This window comes from Lepidochelys kempii, chromosome 23 (genome assembly GCF_965140265.1).
Source record: "Lepidochelys kempii isolate rLepKem1 chromosome 23, rLepKem1.hap2, whole genome shotgun sequence".
Lineage (NCBI taxonomy): Eukaryota > Metazoa > Chordata > Testudines > Cheloniidae > Lepidochelys > Lepidochelys kempii.
The window spans coordinates 16,022,107-16,042,803 of NC_133278.1; the positions used below are offsets into that span (position 1 = coordinate 16,022,107).

Below are 20,697 nucleotides of genomic sequence, written 5' to 3' on the forward strand. Positions count from 1 at the left end.
CAGATTGATAGAGCCAGAGGAGTTCCCAGAAGTCACCTACTACAGGACAGACCTAACAAAGAAAATAACAGAACGCCACTAGCCGTCACCTTCAGCCCCCAGCTAAAACCCCTCCAACGCGTTATTAAGGATCTACAACCTATCCTGAAGGATGACCCATCACTCTCACAAATCTTGGGAGACAGGCCAGTCCTTGCCTACAGACAGCCCCCCAACCTGAAGCAAATACTCACCAACAACCACATACCACACAACAGAACCACTAACCCAGGAACCTACCCTTGCAACAAAGCCCGTTGCCAACTGTGCCCACATATCTATTCAGGGGACACCATCACAGGGCCTAATAACATCAGCCACACTATCAGAGGCTTGTTCACCTGCACATCCACCAATGTGATATATGCCATCATGTGCCAGCAATGCCCCTCTGCCATGTACATTGGTCAAACTGGACAGTCTCTACGTAAAAGAATAAATGGACACAAATCAGATGTCAAGAATTATAACATTCATAAACCAGTCGGAGAACACTTCAATCTCTCTGGTCACGCAATTACAGACATGAAGGTCGCTATCTTGCAACAAAAAAACTTCAAATCCAGACTCCAGCGAGAGACTGCTGAATTGGAATTCATTTGCAAATTGGATACTATTAATTTAGGCTTAAATAGAGACTGGGAGTGGCTAAGTCATTATGCAAGGTAGCCTATTTCCCCTTGTTTTTTCCTACCCCCCCCCCCCCGACGTTCTGGTTAAACTTGGATTTATGCTGGAAATGGCCCACCTTGATTATCATACACATTGTAAGGAGAGTGGTCAGTTTGGATGAGCTATTACCAGCAGGAGAGTGAGTTTGTGGGTGGGGTGGGGTGGGGGTGGGGGGTTGAGAAGACCTGGATTTGTGCCAGAAATGGCCCACCTTGATTATCATGCACATTGTAGGGAGAGTGGTCACTTTGGATAAGCTATTACCAGCAGGAGAGTGAGTTTGTGTGTGTGTGTTTTTTGGGTGGGGGGGGGTGAGAAAACCTGGATTTGTGCCGGAAATGGCCCACCTTGATTTTCATACACATTGTAAGGATAGTGGTCACTTTGGATAAGGTATTACCAGCAGGAGAGTGAGTTTGTGTGTGTGGTTTTTGGAAGGGGTGGGTGAGAAAACCTGGATTTGTGCTGGAAATGGCCCACCTTGATTATCATACACATTGCAAGGAGAGTGATCACTTTAGATAAGCTATTACTAGCAGGAGAGTGGGGTGGGAGGAGGTATTGTTTCATGGTCTCTGTGTATATAATGTCTTCTGCAGTTTCCACAGTATGCATCCAATGAAGTGAGCTGTAGCTCACGAAAGCTTATGCTCAAATAAATTGGTTAGTCTCTAAGGTGCCACAAGTACTCCTTTTCTTTTTGTTAAATCTGCATCACTTTATGTAGAACACACTCACTGGGCCACCAGCCACAGGGATGGACACGCAGCCTCCGCCTGCCACCTCTGTGGCACCGAAAACCGGGACCTCCTGAGCCTGTGGCTGAGTGTGCCAAGCACTGGGATGCAGGGAGAACATCCGCTGAGACCTTTACAAAGACAAGGTGTACCTCAGTTTCCCCTCTCTCCTCATCATCACCTGAGGGAGGGGGGAAGGGTTAATGCTGCTCTTGGAGCAGCACAGGTGAAATGAGGTGCGTCTAGGGGCTTGTCTACACTTAGAACGCCTCTGTAGCGCTCCTGTGTTGACGCTAGCTACGCCAACAGGCGAGGGGCTCCTGCCGCCGTAACGAATCCACCCCCTGAGAGGCAGCCATTAGATCTTCCAGCAATGCAGCGTTGTCTACGCCAGGGGTTAGGTGGCTTAACCACACCACTCAGCAGTGTAGTTTTTTCACACCCCTGAGTGACGGAGTTAACAACTTAATTTTCTAGTGTGGACCAGGCCTAGGATGAATGGGTAACAGAACTGGGTGAAACTGACTCAGATCAACAGAGGAGCTGGAAAGCCCATGAGTCACTCCCAATGACTGAACAAGCAACACCTAACATGAGGAAACAGGGTAGGCAGAAGGTATGACCTCAATGGCAGAAGAACAAAGGAGAAAGGAGTGAAATGGCTGGAATAACATCAGCTATTCAGAGAGAGAGACAGGGCTCTCCCACCTGGGTCTCAGGCCTGCTCTATAATAGGAAAGTAAGTCGGTGTAACTACGTTACTCAGGAGTGTGAAAAACCAGGCCTGGAAGAAGCAAATATGGTTCCTCCATCAGTGTTGCTCAAGGGAGATGTGGCTCTTCGCTTCACTTAACCTTCGCTTCTCCACGCGGCCCTAAGCACTTTCAGATGCCATAGGCCAGGGGACAGAGAAATGGTTTTCTGGTGTCACCGCAAATAGGACCAGCCTTGTGCCCAAAGGGCCATGGAACGAGCCTCCCGCAGGAGTATGGCTTGGCCGGATTCACTGCCAGAGCCACAGAGAGAGACAAAGATTGCTGCCTCTCATCACGAGGCCAGAGTCGTGGAGGCCACATGCCAGCCCCTATAGGGTTCTGTCACGCTAAAAGGGTCACTCCCAAGGACGGGGTTACAGACGGGGCATTGATGAGAGCCTGGGAACCCATGACACAAGGGCTTAAGTCCTTTTGTAGAACTGATCCCCAGTGCCAGCCATCTTGAATTAGGGTAACCTGCATCTGAATGGGCAGAGAGGAAGGGGTGAGACTGTATGCCCCATGTGCTCCCACCTGCACATGCATGGTCGAACAGCTATGACGCACTGCCCCCAGCACGGCATGCTGCCCCATGCACGCCTGCCCAGCAAGTTACAGAACCAGGTGGGCCTGTCCCATGGCCGGAGCTGCTGGCATCGCTGGAGGCAGTGATGGGAAATCAATGTGCAAGACGGTGCTTTTCTATGTGTTGTAAGAGACCAGGAAAAGTGACAGATTGCAAAATAGAGAGGAGGGGGGAACACACATACCCCCCTCCCCATACACACATGCCCACCCACACACCTGAGTGCTGGAGGCATAAGGAAATGAGATTAAAAAGAATAAAGCCATGTGTGTTTGTCTGACCAAGGCCAGGAAGACAAAACAACAAGGAAGCCCAAACACACAACTGCCATGGAGAGTCAGAGAGAGAAAGGTGTGTGGGGATAGATAGATGGATGATGATGGGGTGTATGGAGATCGAGAGGGGGGACCAGATATATGGGGATAGATAGATGAATGGGGAGGTCTAGATAGACCTCTATGGGGTCTATGGAGATGGGGTGTATGGGGATAAATAGCGTATATTCCAGGTGTTCTCAAACTGGGGGTTGGGACCCCTGAGGCGGTCGTGAGGTTATTACATAGAGGCTCGTGAGCTGTCAGCCTCCACCCCAAACCCCGCTTTGCCTCCCGCATTTATAATGGTGTTAAATATATTAAATTTACTTTTAATTTATAAGGGGGGTGCACTAAGAGGCTTGCTGTGTGAAAGGGGTCACCACTACAAAAGTTTGAGACCCACTGGCCTATTCAAATCCCCAGCTATCTCTCCCCATACACGCCCCCTTGATCTAACTCCCAACGGTGGTGGTGTTGCCAGGGCTCCATGTCTCCAAACCCAGCCCCGGCTGCAGTGGCTATCTTTCCAGAAACTGCTTTACCCAAACACAAAGGATTGGTCTTAGTACAAGGGTAAGTGGATGAGTCTCAGGTGGTCGGACTGGGGATAATGGTCCCTGGGGTCTCGGAATCTGTCCCTCCTGGCTGAGCCCCCTCCCGCCCCAAGCCACTAAGCTGTAGCTCCCTCGCTCACTCCCTGTGGAGCAGTGGCTCTTGGCCCTTGCAGTAACCCAGTGAATGTGCCACCAGGAGACGGGTCTGAGCCCAGCCCCACTGGGTCTGTAACCTGGGCTCAGCGGCACTGGCAGCTCCCCCAGGGACCCGGCTCTTTCACTGAGCGTCTGGGGCTACCAGGTTTATGGGCACCTTATGAGCCCAGGCATTATGGGATCAGCCCTGAAATCAAGCCCCTTCCCCTGCTCATTTCCCAGATGAAAACAATACTCCAGGCCTCCTTTTATTCTTGTCATCTAAGGGCTCAGCCGCTCCCAGGCCTGGGCAGGCCTGAGGGACCTACAGGGCTGTGGCCATAGGGAACAGGGGAGAGCAGAGAGAGTCAAAACAGGTCTCATCCAGCACTGAGATGCAGCTGTCTCTGGGATGGGGCAGGGAGGCTGTTTATACAGGGATCCCATGCCTGGCACTGAAATGCAGCCCTGCTGGCATGGGGCCCAGGGGGGCAGTTTACATAGGGACCCCTCGCCCGGTGCTCAGACATGACCCCTCCAGGTGGGGCATGAGGGGACACCTGCATAGGGCCCCCTTCACACTTGGCTCCGAGATGTAGCCATCTCTGGGGTGGGTGCTGGGGCTGCTTGTAGGCTAAGTACAGGCTGCAGAACAGCCTATGAATAAGCTGCACATGGACAACGCCCCCACCCCCCCGCGTCTTGCCCCCAGCTGCCCCGTCCTTTCGGGGGGGTGGGGAATGTGTGCACTGGGGGGACGAGACTGGAGGCTCACAGGAATGTGGGGTCGGGGTCTAGAGGTTCCTGAGGGGTGAGGGGCTGGAGGCTGTGAGGGGTGATACGGGGAGGCTGAAGGATCCTGGGGAATGATGTGGCATGCGGGGTCCTAGAGGTGTGGGGCGGCGGGGGTGGAGTCTGTAGGCTCCTAGGGGGTCCGGGCTGGGGGGGCTGAAGGAGCCTGGAGGTTCCCGTCCTGTCCCAAGGCTAGCCGAGGGCGGGTCTCTCCGGTTTCCCCGCCCCGGGAGCAGCCCGCACCTCCCGCAGGTTAAAACACCTGGAGCCGGGATCCAGCTGCAGCGCCTTCGCCAGACCCTCTAGTGCCCGTGGACCCGAACCCGGATCCGATCTCCCGGAACCGGACGCCCCTGCCCGTGGACCCGGACCCGATCCTGTCTGACAGCTGTAGCCCTGAACCCTCCTAGAACCGAATTGACCCGTGATGGCTACCCCGACCCCCGACCCATCCCTCCCCGCCATGGGAGACCCCTTCCACCTCTCCCTGCTGCGCACTCCGCGCGGCCGATTCCGCGTCTCGCTGCCCCCAGGGGGTGAGTTCCTGCTGGGGACCCCGGAGCCACTGAGCCGTCCGGGCGCCGCTGGTGAGTCCGGGGACCTCGGGGCGGCGGCGGGGGGAGATAGGTCCTTTCCGCAGCTCCAGGAGGGAGTGGAGGTGTCTAGGGCTCCTGGGTTCTATTCTCAAGTCGGGGGGAGGGGCACTCAGGACTCCTGGGTTCCATTCATGCCTTGTGCACTGAGGGAGGTTAGCCAAGGGGACGCTGTGTATCCCTGCCCCAGGTTTTGCTGCCATCGTCCCGCTGAGACGGGGTCCTTTAATTCCTCAGGGGCAGGTGCCTCACCAGGAGAGAATTGTCCTTGGGAACTGCTCCCCCCCTCGCACCTGCCACGGGCCCTGGGGTGGGGGCTGATCCAGTGATGACCCAGGGGAGATCCCACAGGACCCGGGGGTGGGGGGAGACAGTTTTCTGAGTGCCCCTCACCCAGGATCACCATCACCCATCAGACCCCACCATGACGCTTATTATGTCTGCACCCATTGCCCAGAAGCCTTTGCTGAGAGGGGTGCCCGTCCGAGGGCAGAGGCTGGCGGGGCATTGGACAGATTATTCTGTGTCTAGCACCTGGCACCATGGGGGTGGGGGGAGCTATGGCGAGGGCCCCTAATGAGCCAGTTGTGATTTATTATCTAATGTGACCAAATCTCCCTAAATTGAGCAATTCCATCCTCAGGGGCTTAGCTGCTGTGTGCCACGGGCAGAGAACAGGAGATCCGGGTCAGGCTTGTCTGTGCCCCACTCCATGTCCCTTCCATCACACAGGGCCAGCGCTGCCCAGCACATGTGCGGAAACACCCCCTCCCATTGGTGTGGGAGTCTGGGATGGGGTATCAGGCCCCTTCTCCAAGGGCAATATTCCCCTGTACAGCTAGGCAAAGAGAGCCCTGTAGGCCAGATGTGCAGCACAGATTCTGTGTGTGCTTGGGGCAAAACAACTGGGCACTACTGGGATCTAATCAGTGGGGCCACAGGCCTCCAGGGAAAGGCCAGGTCCACTGCCTCCTACCCCAAGTTATTCGATAATATTTGCCCTGTGCTTTCGTGCAGATAAATGACCTCCTTCTCCATGGGTGTGATTTCCTCTGGTAATTAACCATTAACCAGGGCAGCTTGTTGGCAGAGCAGGAACCCTTCCTGTGCCTTGAAGGAGGTCAGGCCGGGGTCAGACACTGTGGGTTAGGGTTGACTGGCCTGTGCTAGGTTACCCAGGACAAGCTGTTCTGGAATCAGCATTCCTGATTAACCCCATGGGCAGACAAATCCATTCCCACAGAACAAACTAGTGTAGCGCTTCGCATCAGTGTCTCTCAAAGTGTTTGCCATCCTCCCCCACCTCTGTGAGGGAAATACCACCAGCTCCATTGCCTAGCAGGGCAGCGGAGATGCAGACAGGCTGGGGCGGCCATGGCAGAGCAATGAGAATTGAACCAGTTGCACCAAAATCTCCAAACCACTGCGCCCTTCTTCACAGAGGCCATGTCTGCACTAGAGACCTTACAGCGGCACAGCTCTAAGGTCTCCACTGTAGCTGCTCTGTGCTGGCGGGAGAGCGCTCTCCTGTCGGCCTCATCAAACCACCCCCAACAAGTGGTACTAGCTCTGGTGTCAGGAGAGTGTTTCCTGCCCACACAGCATTGTCCACACCAGCACTTCTGTCGGTGCAATTTATGTTGTTCAGAAAGGTTGTTTTTTTCACATCCCCTGAGTCACATAAGTTATACCAACAAAAGTGCTCGTGTGGACATGGCCTAAACTAGCCAGCAACAAGCTACTCCTAAAAGGTTTGTCTACACTTGAAGGTTAATCCGAATTAAGGGCAGGTGTGAATGTAAGGCCATGTCTACACAGGGCAATTAGTAAGACGTTTCTTACCGTCAATGGACTCAGGGACAAGAAGTGACGGGCTTAACCTGCAACAAGGGAGATGAAGGTTAGATTTTAGGAAAACACTTTCTAACTCTCAGAGTTGTTCAGCTCTAGAATCATCTTACCAGGGAGGCTGAGGAATCCCCATCATGAGAGGTTTCAGCACAGTCTGGACAAACCCCTGTCAGGGATGATCTGGGTTTCCCTGGTCCTTCCTCAGCATGCGGGGCTGGACTAGATGACCTTTTGAAGTCCCTTCCACAATCCTACAACATAGCTAGGGTGTGAATTTGAAGTGCAGTCACTCCCTGTACATGACACTAAGGGCATGGCTACACTTGCAGATGTAGAGCGCTTTGAGTTAAACCAGCCTTCGCAGAGCGCAGCAGGGAAAGCGCTGCAGTCTGTCCACAGTGCACTGGCGTGGCCACATTTGCGGCACTTGCAGTGGCTTTGGGAGCGGTGCATTATGGGCAGCTATTCCAGCATGCAAGTGGCTGCAACGTGCTTTTCAAATGGGGGATGGGGTGTGGAGTGTGACAGGGAGTGTGTTGTGTGTATGTGGGGTGGGAGAGAGTGGGTTTTTGGGGGGCTGAGAGCATGTCAGCATGCTGTCTTGTAAGTTCAGACAGCAGCAGACCCCCCTCCCCCCACCTCCTTCTCTCACACACTGCATTCCACAGTAAGGGCTTGCTTCAAGCAGCCAGCTGTCAGGGGCATAGACACATTCCTGCAGCAATTCAAAAACAATGAGAAGAGTGGTCACTTGACTTAAGGGGATTATGGGACGTTTCCGGAGGCTGATCAGTTAATCTTGCCAGGTGGAGTACAAGGAGCGCTCTAGCCGTGGAGCCAGAGCACTCTATGCGCCTTGGCAGTGTGGACGGGGAGTGAGCTAGGGTGCCCAGGCCTGCTTTAATGCGCTCACAAGTGTAGCCGACAGTGCCTTCCTTCTCCTGTTCAAAGGTGGAGTAAGAGGAAACAGAAACTAGGCACTCCTGTTCTGGAATGTCAGCATCCACACACAGACTTAATCAGGAATAGCTGTTGTACTTTAAATTCACACCCTATCTTAATCTGCAGGTTTATCTACACCTGAGAGTTAATTCAGATTATGTCTCTTTGTTCTATGCAGTGCCTAGTACAATGTGGCCGTGGTCCATGTGAGGCACCACAATACTCATCATAACAATGTGTAGACGCAGCAGGGTGGACAGGGCTCGTGCCTTCATACCAGGGTCACAAAAGCACTGGGGGCTTTGGCTGTGCTGCAGCCTCTGCAGGGAATTGGGGTACCAATTCTATCAGCCATGCTGAGCAGTAAACAAACTCCACAGTGCAAGCCCCTCAGCCCTCCGGGGCAGGGGCACCGAGATACCACCCTCCCATGCTCAGCACTGTCTCCTAAGCAGCCATCTAGCCTCATCAGTAGCCTGCAGCCTCTTCACAGCCCGCAGATAGGCCCGCAAGCTCCTTGGCCAGGGAACGGAGCTGGGCACCAGAGCTGCCTGGCAGCCTAGTGGTCAGAGCACTCCCCTGGGGTGTGGGAGAATGAGGGTCAAACCTCTGCCCGCCTCAGTGCAAGGACTGGCACAGTTGCACTCCCGTCCAGGCTGTAAGAGAGGTTGGGGTGTGGCTTCCCTGCCAAAGCTGAGCCCGAGGATAAAACCGTCCTCTGAGGAGGGGGCCGTGAGCCTAGCTGGGGTCCCACTCTACCCCCTGGCTCTGAGGGATGCTAGGGCAGGGTGTTTTCAGTCTCTGGGTGAAGTTGATCCATGGCGTGAACTGCAGTAAAACAGTCTTTAGACCCAGGGACTAGACCCAGCCAGTCTGATCTCCTGGCTCTATGGCCAATCCCAAGAAGCCATAGAGCCAGTCACAGGCCAGCTGTGTGCCAAAGAACATTTGTTTGTAGCAAGAGAAATAGCTTCAGTAGGAGAGACTGAACCAGCCCCACGCCAGTGAGCAGGGCACTGCCTTGGGAAGGGGAGACCTAGTTATTGTCTAAACCAGGCCAGACACCTAACTCAGAGGGTCCTGACCCTGGCGGGAAAGGCCCCGTATCCCCTCATCCGGACAGACCAGTCTTGCTCATGTCTCATTCCTGTTCTTCCAGCCCCCACCACCCAGCCCGTCAGCAAAGAGCCAGCTGCTGCTGTCAGAAGCTTTGGGCCACATTAGGTATTTGCAGTTGGTGATTATGTTACCGCTTAGTCTCTTGGCTAAGGCCTCGTATAAAGGGAGCCTTCAGTGAGAGGAGGAGGATGGGCCAGCCCTGTGGGTGTCTGGGCTCTGCTGACCGTGGTTGGTGTGACGTGGCCACGTCACTGAGTTTGTTGGGGGGCACAGTTGTACCTGCACCCTGGGGTGCTGTGACATTACAGAGCGTGAGGTGCTTAGACACTGGGGGGTGGGGGTGGGGCGGGGGTGAAAAAAGTGCCTGAGACCTGGTCAGCACCACAGCCCTAGATGGGTATAACTGTGTTGCTCAGGGGCTTGACAAGCCTGCTGTGACACCCACCTCACCCCCTGCAGTCAGTGCTGTGTCACCAGAGTGTCTCTCGGGGAGCAGATTAACTACGCTTTCTCCTGATGCCGTGCTTTCAGGGGAGACCTGCCCTTTGATAAAACAGCTTCTCACTGAAAAGCAGCTTTTCCAGCCCTCAGACCATCCTTGTCACTCTTTCCTGAACCCTTCCCAATTTATCAGCAGCCCTTTGAAGTGTGGACACCAGAACTGGGCATGCTATCCAGGCTCGGGCTCACCAATGCCGCTTGCAGAGGTGCCACCTCCCCCGCTCCTATCACTAGTGCCCCATTTGTACCCAGGTCCCAGTTACTCCTTTTCGCCCTGAGTGGCTGGTCAGTTTGGGTCCTGGGGGAGGTTCCTGTTGGAGTCCGTATTGCCTTTCAAGCAGTCTTGTTTGTTCATTCCTTGTAAATAAAGTCCTGCTTCTCCAAACACAGGAGAGACCAGGAACAAAGCGAGCTGTTCCTTAGTTTGCAGCCCCAGCCTCGTTAGCCACTAGACCCTTTTTCCAGCATCATGCTCTGCTCGCAGGCTTTCTTGCTGTTTGTCTCTGTCCCCCTCTTTTTGTTCCCAGTTTGAATCAGCAGGTTCTCCTTTCCCTCAGCCACACATCAGCAAAACAAGCCCCCTCCCCTCACAAGATGCAGGTTTCGGGGCAGAATCATAGAATATCAGGGTTGGAAGGGAGCTCAGGAGGTCATCTAGTCCAACCCCCAGCTCAAAGCAGGACCAATCCCCAATTTTTGCCCCAGATCCCTAAATGAAGATTAGGCCTTGTTTTAGAAGTGGTCCCTGAAGCATTTCTTACAGCTATGGTGTGTGCTAAAACCTCACAAACACATGTGAACTCAGCCCATCCCAAGGGTTCACCCAGCTCAGAGCACCCTGGGCTAGACCAATGACTTGTCTGCGTCTGAAGCAGCCCTGTGTTTAGTTAAAAGTGTAGCAGCTTCCAGAAAGGCAGCCAGTCGTTATCCGAAGCCATGGTCTGCCACTTCCCTTGGTAGTTTGTGTAGCTAGATATTCATTGCATGGTTAACCGTGGGAGCACAGCGGGCACTCAGGTTCAGTTGGTATCTGCCGGGACCCGCCCAGGCCTCTCTAGAATCACAGTCCCACTGCCTATCTGACATCTGTTCCCTCCTGTTCTAAGCGCCTCTGTATCTGTTGAGCCTGTATGACTGACCTGGTGTTCAGCTGCATTGAAACATCCAGCCAGCTGTTAGTTGTACTAGCAATGGTCTTCTCTCTCCCTAGCCTGGGACCCTGGGGGGAAAGTTTCTGCATCCCCCGCCCAGCCCAGAGAGAGGCCAGCTCTGTGACATTGCTGGGAAAGGCCCAGTGCCCCATTCCCTGCGGCTGGAGTTGGTGACCTCAGGATCAAAATGTCTCCTATTTCTGGCACTGTAGTTTCGATGCCTGTGGGTTTGGCTCTGACCTCAGGGGTTCACGCAGCAGCGCTGGTATCGCAGCGTGCATCCGGGTGTCGCAAATTCTCCCTTAGGCCGAACGAGGAGAACTGGGGGTTAATTGCCTAGCTGCATATTTTAAAACACTCCTGTAATTAAGCGATTCCCCAAGGGAACCCAAGCACCAGGGATGGGCTGGCATTTATTACCCAGTGAATCGGCAGCTGCAGTTTCTGCAACAACCCACCCGAAAGCCAAATCATCCTGAATTGTGGCAGGTTGGGTTGGGCATGGGGGTGGGGTTGGGGGGGAAATGGGATGCTGGTTGCAGAAAGAGTTCCTGAGTAGTGTGACCCCCCCCCCATCCTGATATTAGGAGTTTTGTCCTATACAGGACCCTATTCCCGCCCCTGCTGGTCCTGATTTTCACACAATACTTGTTTCTGGGGAGGTGAGCGAATTTGAGCTTTCCTCTGATTTCCCAGCAGGTGAGGGTCTTTCCTGGGGTCGAGGGTCTGGGGAGGACATGCGTCTGTTAATGATCAGAATTTTGGTTCAATTTGTATTATGTTATCAGCGAGAGGGTCCATATAGAACCCAGAAGTCCTAACACCCAGTTTCGCCGCTCTGACCCACCAGACTCCCCTTCCCTTCCAGAGCCGGGGGGAGAACCCAGGAGTCCTGGTTTCCAGCCCCCTCTGTCTAACCTTCTGAACCCCACTCCCCTCCCAGAGCTGGGGAGAACCCAGGAGTCCTGGCTTCTAAACCCCCACCCCTGCTCTAACCCACCAGACCCCACTCCCCTCCCAGAGCTGGGGCGAGAACCCAGGTGTCCTGTTGAGTCAGGCAGATATGCTAGGGGAACGGAACACAAGCCAGCTGAGGTGGGAATGCCTTGGGGCTCTGGGGTCTAAGGCCCCAGAGCAGCAGCGTCTGGGACAGCACAGCATGATTAGTATGTGCCCAGGGAGATTTGACAGAGCGTCATGCTCCTGAGCACATCCGGTCCCACCACCCCTCCTGCCCCGCAGCAGCTGAGCTGGGTCAGCGAGTGGCGCGACTGGTTGGGCTGGTCAGGGCTGCCCCAGGGCCTGGTCTGGCAACAGCTCCATGCACACCCTGCACACAGATGCCTGGCACACCTTTCCCCCCTTCCCTGGGCTGAGGGAGGGAGGATCACTGACCCCTGGGCCCTAAGCACTAGACCCCACTCCCCACCCAGAGCCAGGGAGAGAACCCAGGTGTCCTGGCTCCCAGCCCCCCCTGCTCTAACCCACCAGACCCCACTCCCCTCCCAGAGCCAGGATAGAACCCAGGAGTCCTGTGCTAACCCCTCTCCTGTTCCCTCGCAGGCCAAAGCTTCTGCATCCCTATCACCGAGATGGTCGGGGTGCAGCTGGGCGGGTCTGGCTCCCCCCCCACAGTGGAGGGAAACCAGTTCACAGGTGAGTCAGGTGGCAAGGGGGGGGGGCTGTGGGGCATCCCTTGCCCCAGGACCCTCTGGGGAAGGGGCTGAGGGTGTGGGGGAGAGGCTGTATTTGAAGCATCTGAGACGTCAGCAACTGATGAGGTGGCGGTGCCAGGCAGCGGAGGTGGGTTTGGGTGGAAGGGTTGGGCAGCCAAGATGGGTTTGGGGGTCAGGGTTGGGCAGCCGAGATGGGTTTGGGGGTCAGGACCCGGCAGAGGAGATGGATTGGGGGACAGGGACAGGCAGCAGAGACGGGTTTGGGGGGCAGGGTTGGGCAGAGGAGATAGGTTTGGGGGACAGCTCCAGGCAGATGGGTTTGGGGGACAAGACCCGGCAGAGGAGATGGGTTTGGTGGCAGGGTTGAGCAGCCGAGATGGACTGGGGGACAGGGACAGGCAGCAGAGATGGGTTTGGGTGGCAGGGTTGGGCAGCCGAGATGAGTTTGGGGGACAGGATCCGGCAGAGGAGATGGGTTTGGTGGCAGGGTTGGGCAGTGGAGATGGGTTTGGGGGACAGCTCCAGGCAGATGGGTTTGGGGGCTGGGCTGGGCAGAGGAGATGGGTTTGGTGGCAGGGCTGGGCAGTGGAGATGGGTTTGGGGGACAGCTCCAGGAAGAGGAGATGGGTTTGGGGGACAGGGCTGGGCAGAGGAGATGGGTTTGGGGGACAGGACCCAGCAGAGGAGATGGGTTTGGTGGCAGGGTTGGGCAGTGGAGATGGGTTTGGGGACAGCTCCAGGCAGATGGGTTTGGGGGTAGGGCTGGACAGCAGAAATGAGTTTGCAGGGCAGGTACTGGCAGTGGGACAGGATGGGATGAGGCAGTTCAGAGCAATGGAAACGGGGGTGTGTGGGGGTCAGAGACTAATGGGAGTGACTGACTCCCCATCCGCAGGACAGCTGCTCTGTGGGGGTCACAGCCTTGCCCCTGGGCTCTGACCCCCCGGCTCTCGTTCCCCCCAGTTTTCTTCGTGCAGCGGGAGAAGCGACAGCGCTGGAGCCTGGGCTCCCTGGAGTTCACTGTGGCCCCTGGCTCGGGACTGGCCCCACGCTGGGTCGATGCCCTGCAGCGGAGCATCCAGCTGCATGGTCAGTACTGGGGGGGGGGCAGTCAGTACTGGCGGGATACTGGTCAGTAAGGCAGGGGAGACTGGTTCATACTGGGGGGGACTGGTCAGCACTGGGGGGCGGTCAGTAAGGAGGGCAGCAGTGGGGGGTACTAGTCAGTAGCCTTGGGGAGGAGGCACCAGACCAGGCTGTGGAGCCAGAGGGTCCCTGGGGATCACAGCACTCTGGTTATTTCCTACTGCTGGGGTCAGCAGTGCTGGGGGACCCCACCCCATGATGGGCAGAGGGAGCTGTGACCCTCTCCCTGGGGCTGGGTGCCAGCATCCTGTGCTGGACCCATAGCAGCCGCTCCGGGCGAGGGTGTCCCTGGAGGGGATGGTGGGTTGGGGCATCCCTACGGTGGGGTGGGGGGTAAGAACCTGTGCCCCAGGAGCACCCCCACTCCATCATGCACCCCCCCAGGAACTTGTGACCTGAGGTGATGCTCTCTCTGCTCCCCCGGCAGGTGTCACACGCCCCAGGAAGCTTCTGGTCTTTGTGAATCCCGTGGGGGGGCGGTGCCGCGCGGGTGAGATTTACCGGGACCGGGTGGCCGGGCTTTTTGCCCTGGCAGGGATCCAGACAGAAGTCATAGGTGAGTGCCCACCCAACATCTCCCCATATTATCCTGTGCTGCCCCCTCCCACTGAGTGACCCCCAGTCACAGACCTATAGGGTCGATGCTATGCCCCCAGCTTGAGAACAGTCTCTGGGAAGGACCCCTCAGTGTGCCAGACCCTCCTGAGGTCTCTCTTCCTTCGGAGTACACATGGCCTCCTCCTCTGCTTGGACCGAGCCTCGGGGCTCCAGCCTTCCAGATTCACACAGGGAGCTCGGCCCAGTGAGGCTGCCAGGACAGACGCCTGCTAGAGACTTGGCCGCACAGTGGGACTGATGAGGACAGAACATAATAACGTCCAGGCTGGGTCAGACCAATGGTCAAGCTAGCCCCATGTCCTGTCTGCTGACCGTGGCCTGTGCCAGGTGCTCCAGAGGGATGGACAGAGCCGGGGGTTTATTGTGTGATCCATCCCCTGCGTCCAGTCCTGGCATCCAGCTGTCAGCGGCTCAGGGACACCCAGAGCAGGGGGCTGCGGCCATGGCCATCCTGGCTAACAGCCAGCCATGGATCCAGGCTCCAAGAATTTGCTTGTGTCCTCAAGGATTTATACATTGATCAGTGGCCAGCCTCAGACCCATTTAGTCTCTGGCAGTGAGGTGACATTCACCACAATGTCTCTGAATCTGCCCTGAGCCCTCACAGTCCTTTCCCACCCACCGGGTAACTCAACCATGCACAGGGGAAACTGAGGCATGGATAGGGTTCATAAAAATAATATAGAAAATTCCCATTTTATGACAGCCCCTCCCTCCCCATCCTTGGCCAACTCCACCATGCTGCCCCCTTCCTCTGAAACCCCCTACATATCCCCCCTCTTGAGTGACCACCGCACATCATCGCGCTGTGCTGCCCCCTCCCACCTCTGCCCCATGAGCAATTCCCACCCCTGCAACACTTCCAAGTGCCCCCTGACTCCCTCCCACTCCCACCCCCACCCAATACCCTCTCTGCTCACTCACCCCCCCATCTCCCCACAGAGACCCAGCGACCCCACGAGGCCAGAGAGCTCATCCTGCAGCAAGACCTGGGCGACCTGGATGGGTGAGAGACCCCTTTACCCTGCCCCACCACCCAACCCTAGGATGGGGCAGCTCCATTAACCCCCCCATACACTTCACGTACCCCCTGGGCAGCCCCCCCCAGCCCCACTAACCCCTAGGTCTCTGCCTCCCAGGCTGGTTTGCGTCGGGGGTGATGGGACGTTTAACGAGCTGATGCATGCACTCATCTCCCGGACACAGAGGAAGGCTGGGATTCCTGAGGACAACCCTGCGGCCACACTCCTGCCCCCCAGACTCCGCATCGGCATCATCCCTGCAGGTGTGCATCGGAGGAGAGAGAGGGGCTGGGGGGGGGAGCAGGGAAGTGGGGGGCAGAGGTCCAGGGGGGCAGGGGCCAGTGGAGTTAGAGGACAGTGGGGAGGTGGGCAGCAGGGTGGGGGTGGAGGACGGGGGGAGCTGGTCGGAGGGAGATCACTGGGGACAGGTGGGGGGTGGAAGAGGCGGTGGAGTGGAGGGGTTGTGGGGGAAGCTGTGGGGGGCAGGGGCTGGTGGAGATAGCGGACACGGGGGAGATGGGCAACAGGGTGGGGGTGGAGGATGGGGGGAGCTGGTCAGAGGGAGGGCACTGGGGACAGGTAGGGGGCGGAAGAGGGTCTGGGTGTGGGGCTGTGGAGCCTGCAAGGGGTAACAGCTCAGCAGGTCCCAGGGGACGACTCACTCCGTTCTCCCAACCCAGGCTCCACGGACTGCATCTGCTTCGCCACGGTGGGGACCAATGACCCCGTCACCTCTGCCCTGCACATCATCATCGGTACAGGACACCTGGGTCCTATTTGTTCACCTGGGATTGGAGTGGGGTCTGGTGGGTCAGAGCGAGGCGGGGGGAGGGGTGGGCTGGGAGCCTGGACTCCTGGGTTCTCTGATGGCCCTGAGAGGGGAGTGGGGGCTGGTGGGTCTGGGGGCAGGTGTCTGGGAGCCAGGACTCCTGGGTTCTCTCTCCAGCTCTGGGAAGGGAGTGGGAGGTTGGTGGAGTAGAGCTGCGGGGGTGTGGGGGTGGAGGAGAGGCAGGACTCTGTGTATTCAGGTGTCCGGGCCCCTCTCTGCCCCAGGGGACAGCCAGCCCCTGGACGTGTGCAGTGTCCACCACCATGAGCGGCTGCTGCGGTATGCGGTCTCGCTGGTGGGCTACGGCTTCTATGGGGATGTGGTGAGCGACAGTGAGCGGCACCGCTGGATGGGCCCGATGCGCTATGACTTCTCAGGTGCCAGGGGACCCAGAGGGTGTGGCAGGCCTGGGGAGTGTGGGGACCCCAGTGAGGGAGAGGCCAGGGGTCCCCCAGCCAAACAGAGGGTGGGGACTGGAGAGGGAGCCCCTGCCCCAGAAAGGACATGGGGGGGAGGGATGGGCTCAGGGGGTTCCCTCACCCATCTGGGAACCTGGGGACTGACCGGGAGATGGGGCAGAAGGAGCCGGGCCTGAGATGCACCATGGGGCGGTCGCTGCCCACAGGGCATGCACTGGGAGGGCCTAGGCAGACCAAGACTGCCAGAGGGGAGGGGGTGGCATGTCTGGGGGGCAGGGAAGGAACAAGCCTCAAGGAGGGCTCCATGGGTTTGTGTGTGGGAAACAGTCTTTTGACTGGAGCAGGCCACGTGGAGCCTTGAACCCTCCCCCCCCCGCCCCACACAGGGTTCAAGGCCGTGCTGTGTAACCGCAGCTATGAGGGCACCGTAGAGTTCCTGACGGCAGGGGGCACTGAGGCCAATCCCCGGGACCAGACGCGCTGCAGGGCAGGGTAGGTGGCGGCTGCTGGCCTGTGGGAGGGGCTGCAGGCGGTAGGTGGGGGGGCTGCTGGCCTGGGGTCTGCAGAGCAGAGGGAGCATGGGGGAGCTGCAGGATGGGGTGGGGAGGCTGGTGTCCTGTGGGAGGGGCTGCAAGGTGGGGGGGGGGCTGCAGGTAGGCTGCTGGCCCATTGGGGTGGGACTGGATCCCATGGGAAGGGGTTGTCAATCCAGGGCCTCATGCCCCTCAGGGAATGGGGGGGAACCCCATGCTCCTGCCAGCAGTGGCAGCCCAGAGCATTTTGAGGCTCGGAGGTTGGGGGGGGGGTGACTTTGTATCCCACCCACAAACCAGTCTGCATTCATTAAATGTTCAAGCAGCTCCTTCCCCCTTACAGTGATTGGCTCAGGCAGTCAGTCATACTTGGAGCAGCTTCCCCCCACAAACTCAGAGTGATGGGCTCAGGCTCTCTGCAGACTCAGGCAGCATTAGTCACACCTGAGGCAGCTCCCCCAGTGCCTACAGGATGGCTCTGAGCCCTGTGGAGGGGCTGGGGCCCTGGACACTTGCTATAACAACCTCTTCCATTGTAGCTGCCTTGTCTGCTCCGAGTCCAGTCACCAGCTCCTGGGGAGGAGCGAGGAGGAGAAGCTGCCACAGCAGGAAAGCACTGGGGCTGCAGGTGAGCTGAGCACAGAACAGGTGTCCCCGCCCCTTGCACTAACAAGCCAGCTGGGGCCGCAGGAGCAGCCGGGGACACCCTGACTAGCTCTTGTAAACCCAGGTCAGCCTGGGGGCTCCTGCAATGACATGCAACAAAAGGAGGCTGAGATGGGCCCAGAGCCACAGGCACCAGCAGAGCTGGGGAGAGGACTCCTAGTGTCCAGCCCCCCACACCCTAACCCAACTGACCCCACTCCCTTCCCAGAGCCGGGGGAGAACCCAGGAGTCCTGGCTCTGACTCCCTCCCCCCTCTGCTGTCACCCACTAGACTCCCCTGCAGTCATGCTATAATAAATGATACCCAAAAGGCCAGGAGGGGGAGTGTCAATCTGGGATTTAAACTGCCCCCAAAACAGCAAGTGGCAGGGGGACCAGGGTAACGGTGTCTCTCCCCCAGCCAGCAAGTGGTGGAGGGATGTGGGGGGTTGGGGCAGGGAGACTGGGAGTAACGGTGTCTCTCCCCCAGTCAGTGAGTGGCAGCGGGAGCAGGGCCGTTTTCTGGCCATTAACTTGACCTGCATGAGCAGCGCCTGCCCCAAGAGCCCTGACGGCCTTTCGCCCAGCGCCCACCTGGCCGACGGCACAGCCGACCTCATCCTGGTGCGCGAGTGCTCAGCTCTGGGCTTCCTGCGTCACCTGAGTCGACACATGGACCATCGGGACCAGGTGGGGGGGTGGGCCAGACCCAGGGCATATGTGGACTCCCAGGGCCCAGGAAGGGGTCATGGGCCAGGCCCGGTGGCATGAGGAGGATGAGCAGGCCTGGAGTCACAGCCATGGGGAAGGGAGATGGTGGGAACATGGTCCATGGGGTCAGTAAGCAGCAGGTTGGGGTGTGGGAACGCTGAGTGGGAGGAGGGCAGGCTCCAGCAGTCACTGCCGGATCCATTCTGGGTCCAGCCCCCGGGGGCTCCAGCATCAGGGGAGCAGCTAACCCCCACTGTGGGGGATGGGGCAGTCCCTCCCAGCAAGGCTGGGTCATGACCCCCAGGAGGGACAGGGAGAGGCCCCTGGAGCTAGGTCCTTGCCCAGGCCTCTCACTCAGTCCAACTCCCCTCTTCCCTCTGCAGTTTGACCTGCCCTTTGTGAGCGTACACCGGGTGCGGGCCCTGCGCTTTACCCCCAAGCAGCTGGAGGACAGCGAGGAGAGGGAGCGACCTGGCTGCAGGGGGTGGAAGGGGCTTCTACAGGGGCTGTGCTGGGGGGAGCAGCCACTGAGCTCCTGGAGCTGTGATGGGGAGACCCTGCCCCATGCTGACATCAGTGTCAGGTGAGTGTCCATAACCCCATGGGGGGAAGGCCTGCAGCAGGGGGAGGAGGAAATGCTCCAGAGCAGCCATGTCCATGCCCTCCCGCACATGGTGTGAAAGCCACTTGACAATAGCATGCAGGGCTTCCCCCCATAGCATTATGGGAGCTTCCCAAAGGATTGTGGGAGTTTGGTCCCTTTCTGCCCTCTAGGATTGTTGTAAGCAAGACACAAGCAGTAATTCTTCTTTCCACTCCATGCTGACAAGGCCTCCGCTGCAGGACTGTGTCCAGTGCTGGGCCCCACATTTCAGGAGAGATGTAGGCAAAGTGGAGACAGTCCAGAGAGCAACAGAACTGATCCAAGGGCTAGAAAACATGGCCTGATAAGGGAAGACTGAAGCATGGAGAAGAGAAGATTGAGGGGGGGACATGAGAACAGTTTTCAGTTACATAAAAAGTTGTCATAACGGGGAGGGAGGGATTCTCCTGGATCTCTGAGGGTAGGACAAGAAGCAATGGGCTTGAATTGCAGCCAGGGCAGTTTAGGTTGGACATTAGGAAGTTTTTCCTAAAAGGTCAGGGTGGCTAAACATGGGAACAAATTGCCTAGGGAGGCTGTGGCCTCTCACTGGAGGGTTTTGAGAACAGGTTAGATGACCCCCTGTCTAGCTATTACACAGTGCTACCTTGAGTGCAGGGACTGGGACTAGGTGACTTCTTGAGGTCCCTTCCAGTGCTACCCTTCTCTGCAGCCTAGGATCGCATTAGCCGTTCACAGCCACGTCACATTGGCAGCTCATAGTCATCCAGTGATCTCCCATGTAAAGAAAAACAGGTCTTTCTCTTCTGCTGCTTCCAACCGGTCAGGCCCCAACTTGTAGCAAAAAGCCTCAGTGCTTGTCTCTGAGTGCAGGACCTGTCCCTGTGCGCTATTACATTTCCTCCCATTTCTGACACTCCCACTTTCCAGGTTGTCCTGCTGATGCCGTCTTTTGTCCACAGGGTGCATGGGCAGCTCATCCACCTGTTTGCCCGGGGCATCGAGCAGAAGATGGGCCTGGTTTAGGGGCTGCTTGGAGCTGCGTCCTGTGAGAGGGCTGTGCCCTCGCCCATCAGTGGAAACCAAGAGCCCTGCAGGGTGACAGACACTGTGGTCTGCGGGACAGCCGCATGTCAGAGCCCTCTGTTTGCTCCCTGACCCCCAGAGGGAGTTGTGCCATGCTGGGTCAGCCGTGGGGGTTGAACCATCCCTGCCTGGCTGGCTCCGAGGTGGGGTGCGGACAGGAGCGGAACCCACAGTCCTCTGCAGCAACCTGGGGGCTCAGGCTGCCACCACCCTGCATGAAGCTGCTGCAGTGATCACAGTCGGTGTAGTGGGGTGGTTACGTCAGCAGGAGCCAAAGTTCAGTGTTGACACTTTCAGTTAGGTCGATATAAGTGGCCTTGGGTTGACCTAACGCTGTAGTGTAGCCCAGACGCCGGGGGTAAACGGGGCCAGATATAATGTAGCTGGGGGAGTGGGCACGATGGGGGGCAAGTAGAGAACTCTAGGGGGGCTTCTGAAAAAGCAGCTCAGTCACAAATAAAGGGAGAACGGGTCCTGCTTGGCTGTGTTTGGTTTCCACCAGGGGTGGGGATCAGGGGCATCCGGTGCCTTTGTGGTGGGGGTGGGCAGCAAGACATGCCTCGACAGGCTGTGGGGGCATGGGCACTGTGCACGAATGGCGACTGGCCTCTGATTTAATGCCACTCCCTTCCTTGCGGCTATCACCAGGGCCATCCGAGTTACC

The 20,697-nt window shown here is 57.5% G+C and overlaps 1 protein-coding gene across 2 annotated transcripts; it reads left to right on the forward strand.

Annotated features, from left to right (window-relative positions):
- The first annotated feature begins 4,727 nt into the window (after nucleotides 1-4,727).
- Nucleotides 4,728-20,538, forward strand: LOC140902172 (ceramide kinase-like). Of its 2 annotated transcripts, XM_073321949.1 has the most exons (13): nucleotides 4,728-5,174; nucleotides 12,308-12,400; nucleotides 13,384-13,509; nucleotides 13,994-14,122; nucleotides 15,127-15,190; nucleotides 15,324-15,469; nucleotides 15,887-15,961; nucleotides 16,260-16,412; nucleotides 16,841-16,946; nucleotides 17,527-17,615; nucleotides 18,123-18,322; nucleotides 18,727-18,926; nucleotides 19,910-20,538. In XM_073321949.1, exons 1-13 carry the CDS (start codon nucleotides 5,015-5,017, stop codon nucleotides 19,971-19,973), a joined length of 1,605 nt encoding a protein of 534 aa, XP_073178050.1. In that variant the 5' UTR covers nucleotides 4,728-5,014; the 3' UTR covers nucleotides 19,974-20,538. The 2 variants fall into 2 exon arrangements, with proteins under 2 accessions (XP_073178050.1, XP_073178052.1); XM_073321951.1 differs by lacking the exon at nucleotides 16,260-16,412.
- The last annotated feature ends 159 nt before the right edge of the window (nucleotides 20,539-20,697 follow it).

Bases quoted from the DNA above. Each gene is read 5' to 3' on its own strand.
- LOC140902172 (XM_073321949.1), top strand. From the start codon at position 5,015: ATGGCTACCCCGACCCCCGACCCATCCCTCCCCGCCATGGGAGACCCC. The intron at 12,401-13,383 runs GTGAGTCAGGTG...CGTTCCCCCCAG, and splicing joins GGAGGGAAACCAGTTCACAG to TTTTCTTCGTGCAGCGGGAG. The intron at 18,323-18,726 runs GTGGGGGGGTGG...TTCCCTCTGCAG, and splicing joins ACATGGACCATCGGGACCAG to TTTGACCTGCCCTTTGTGAG.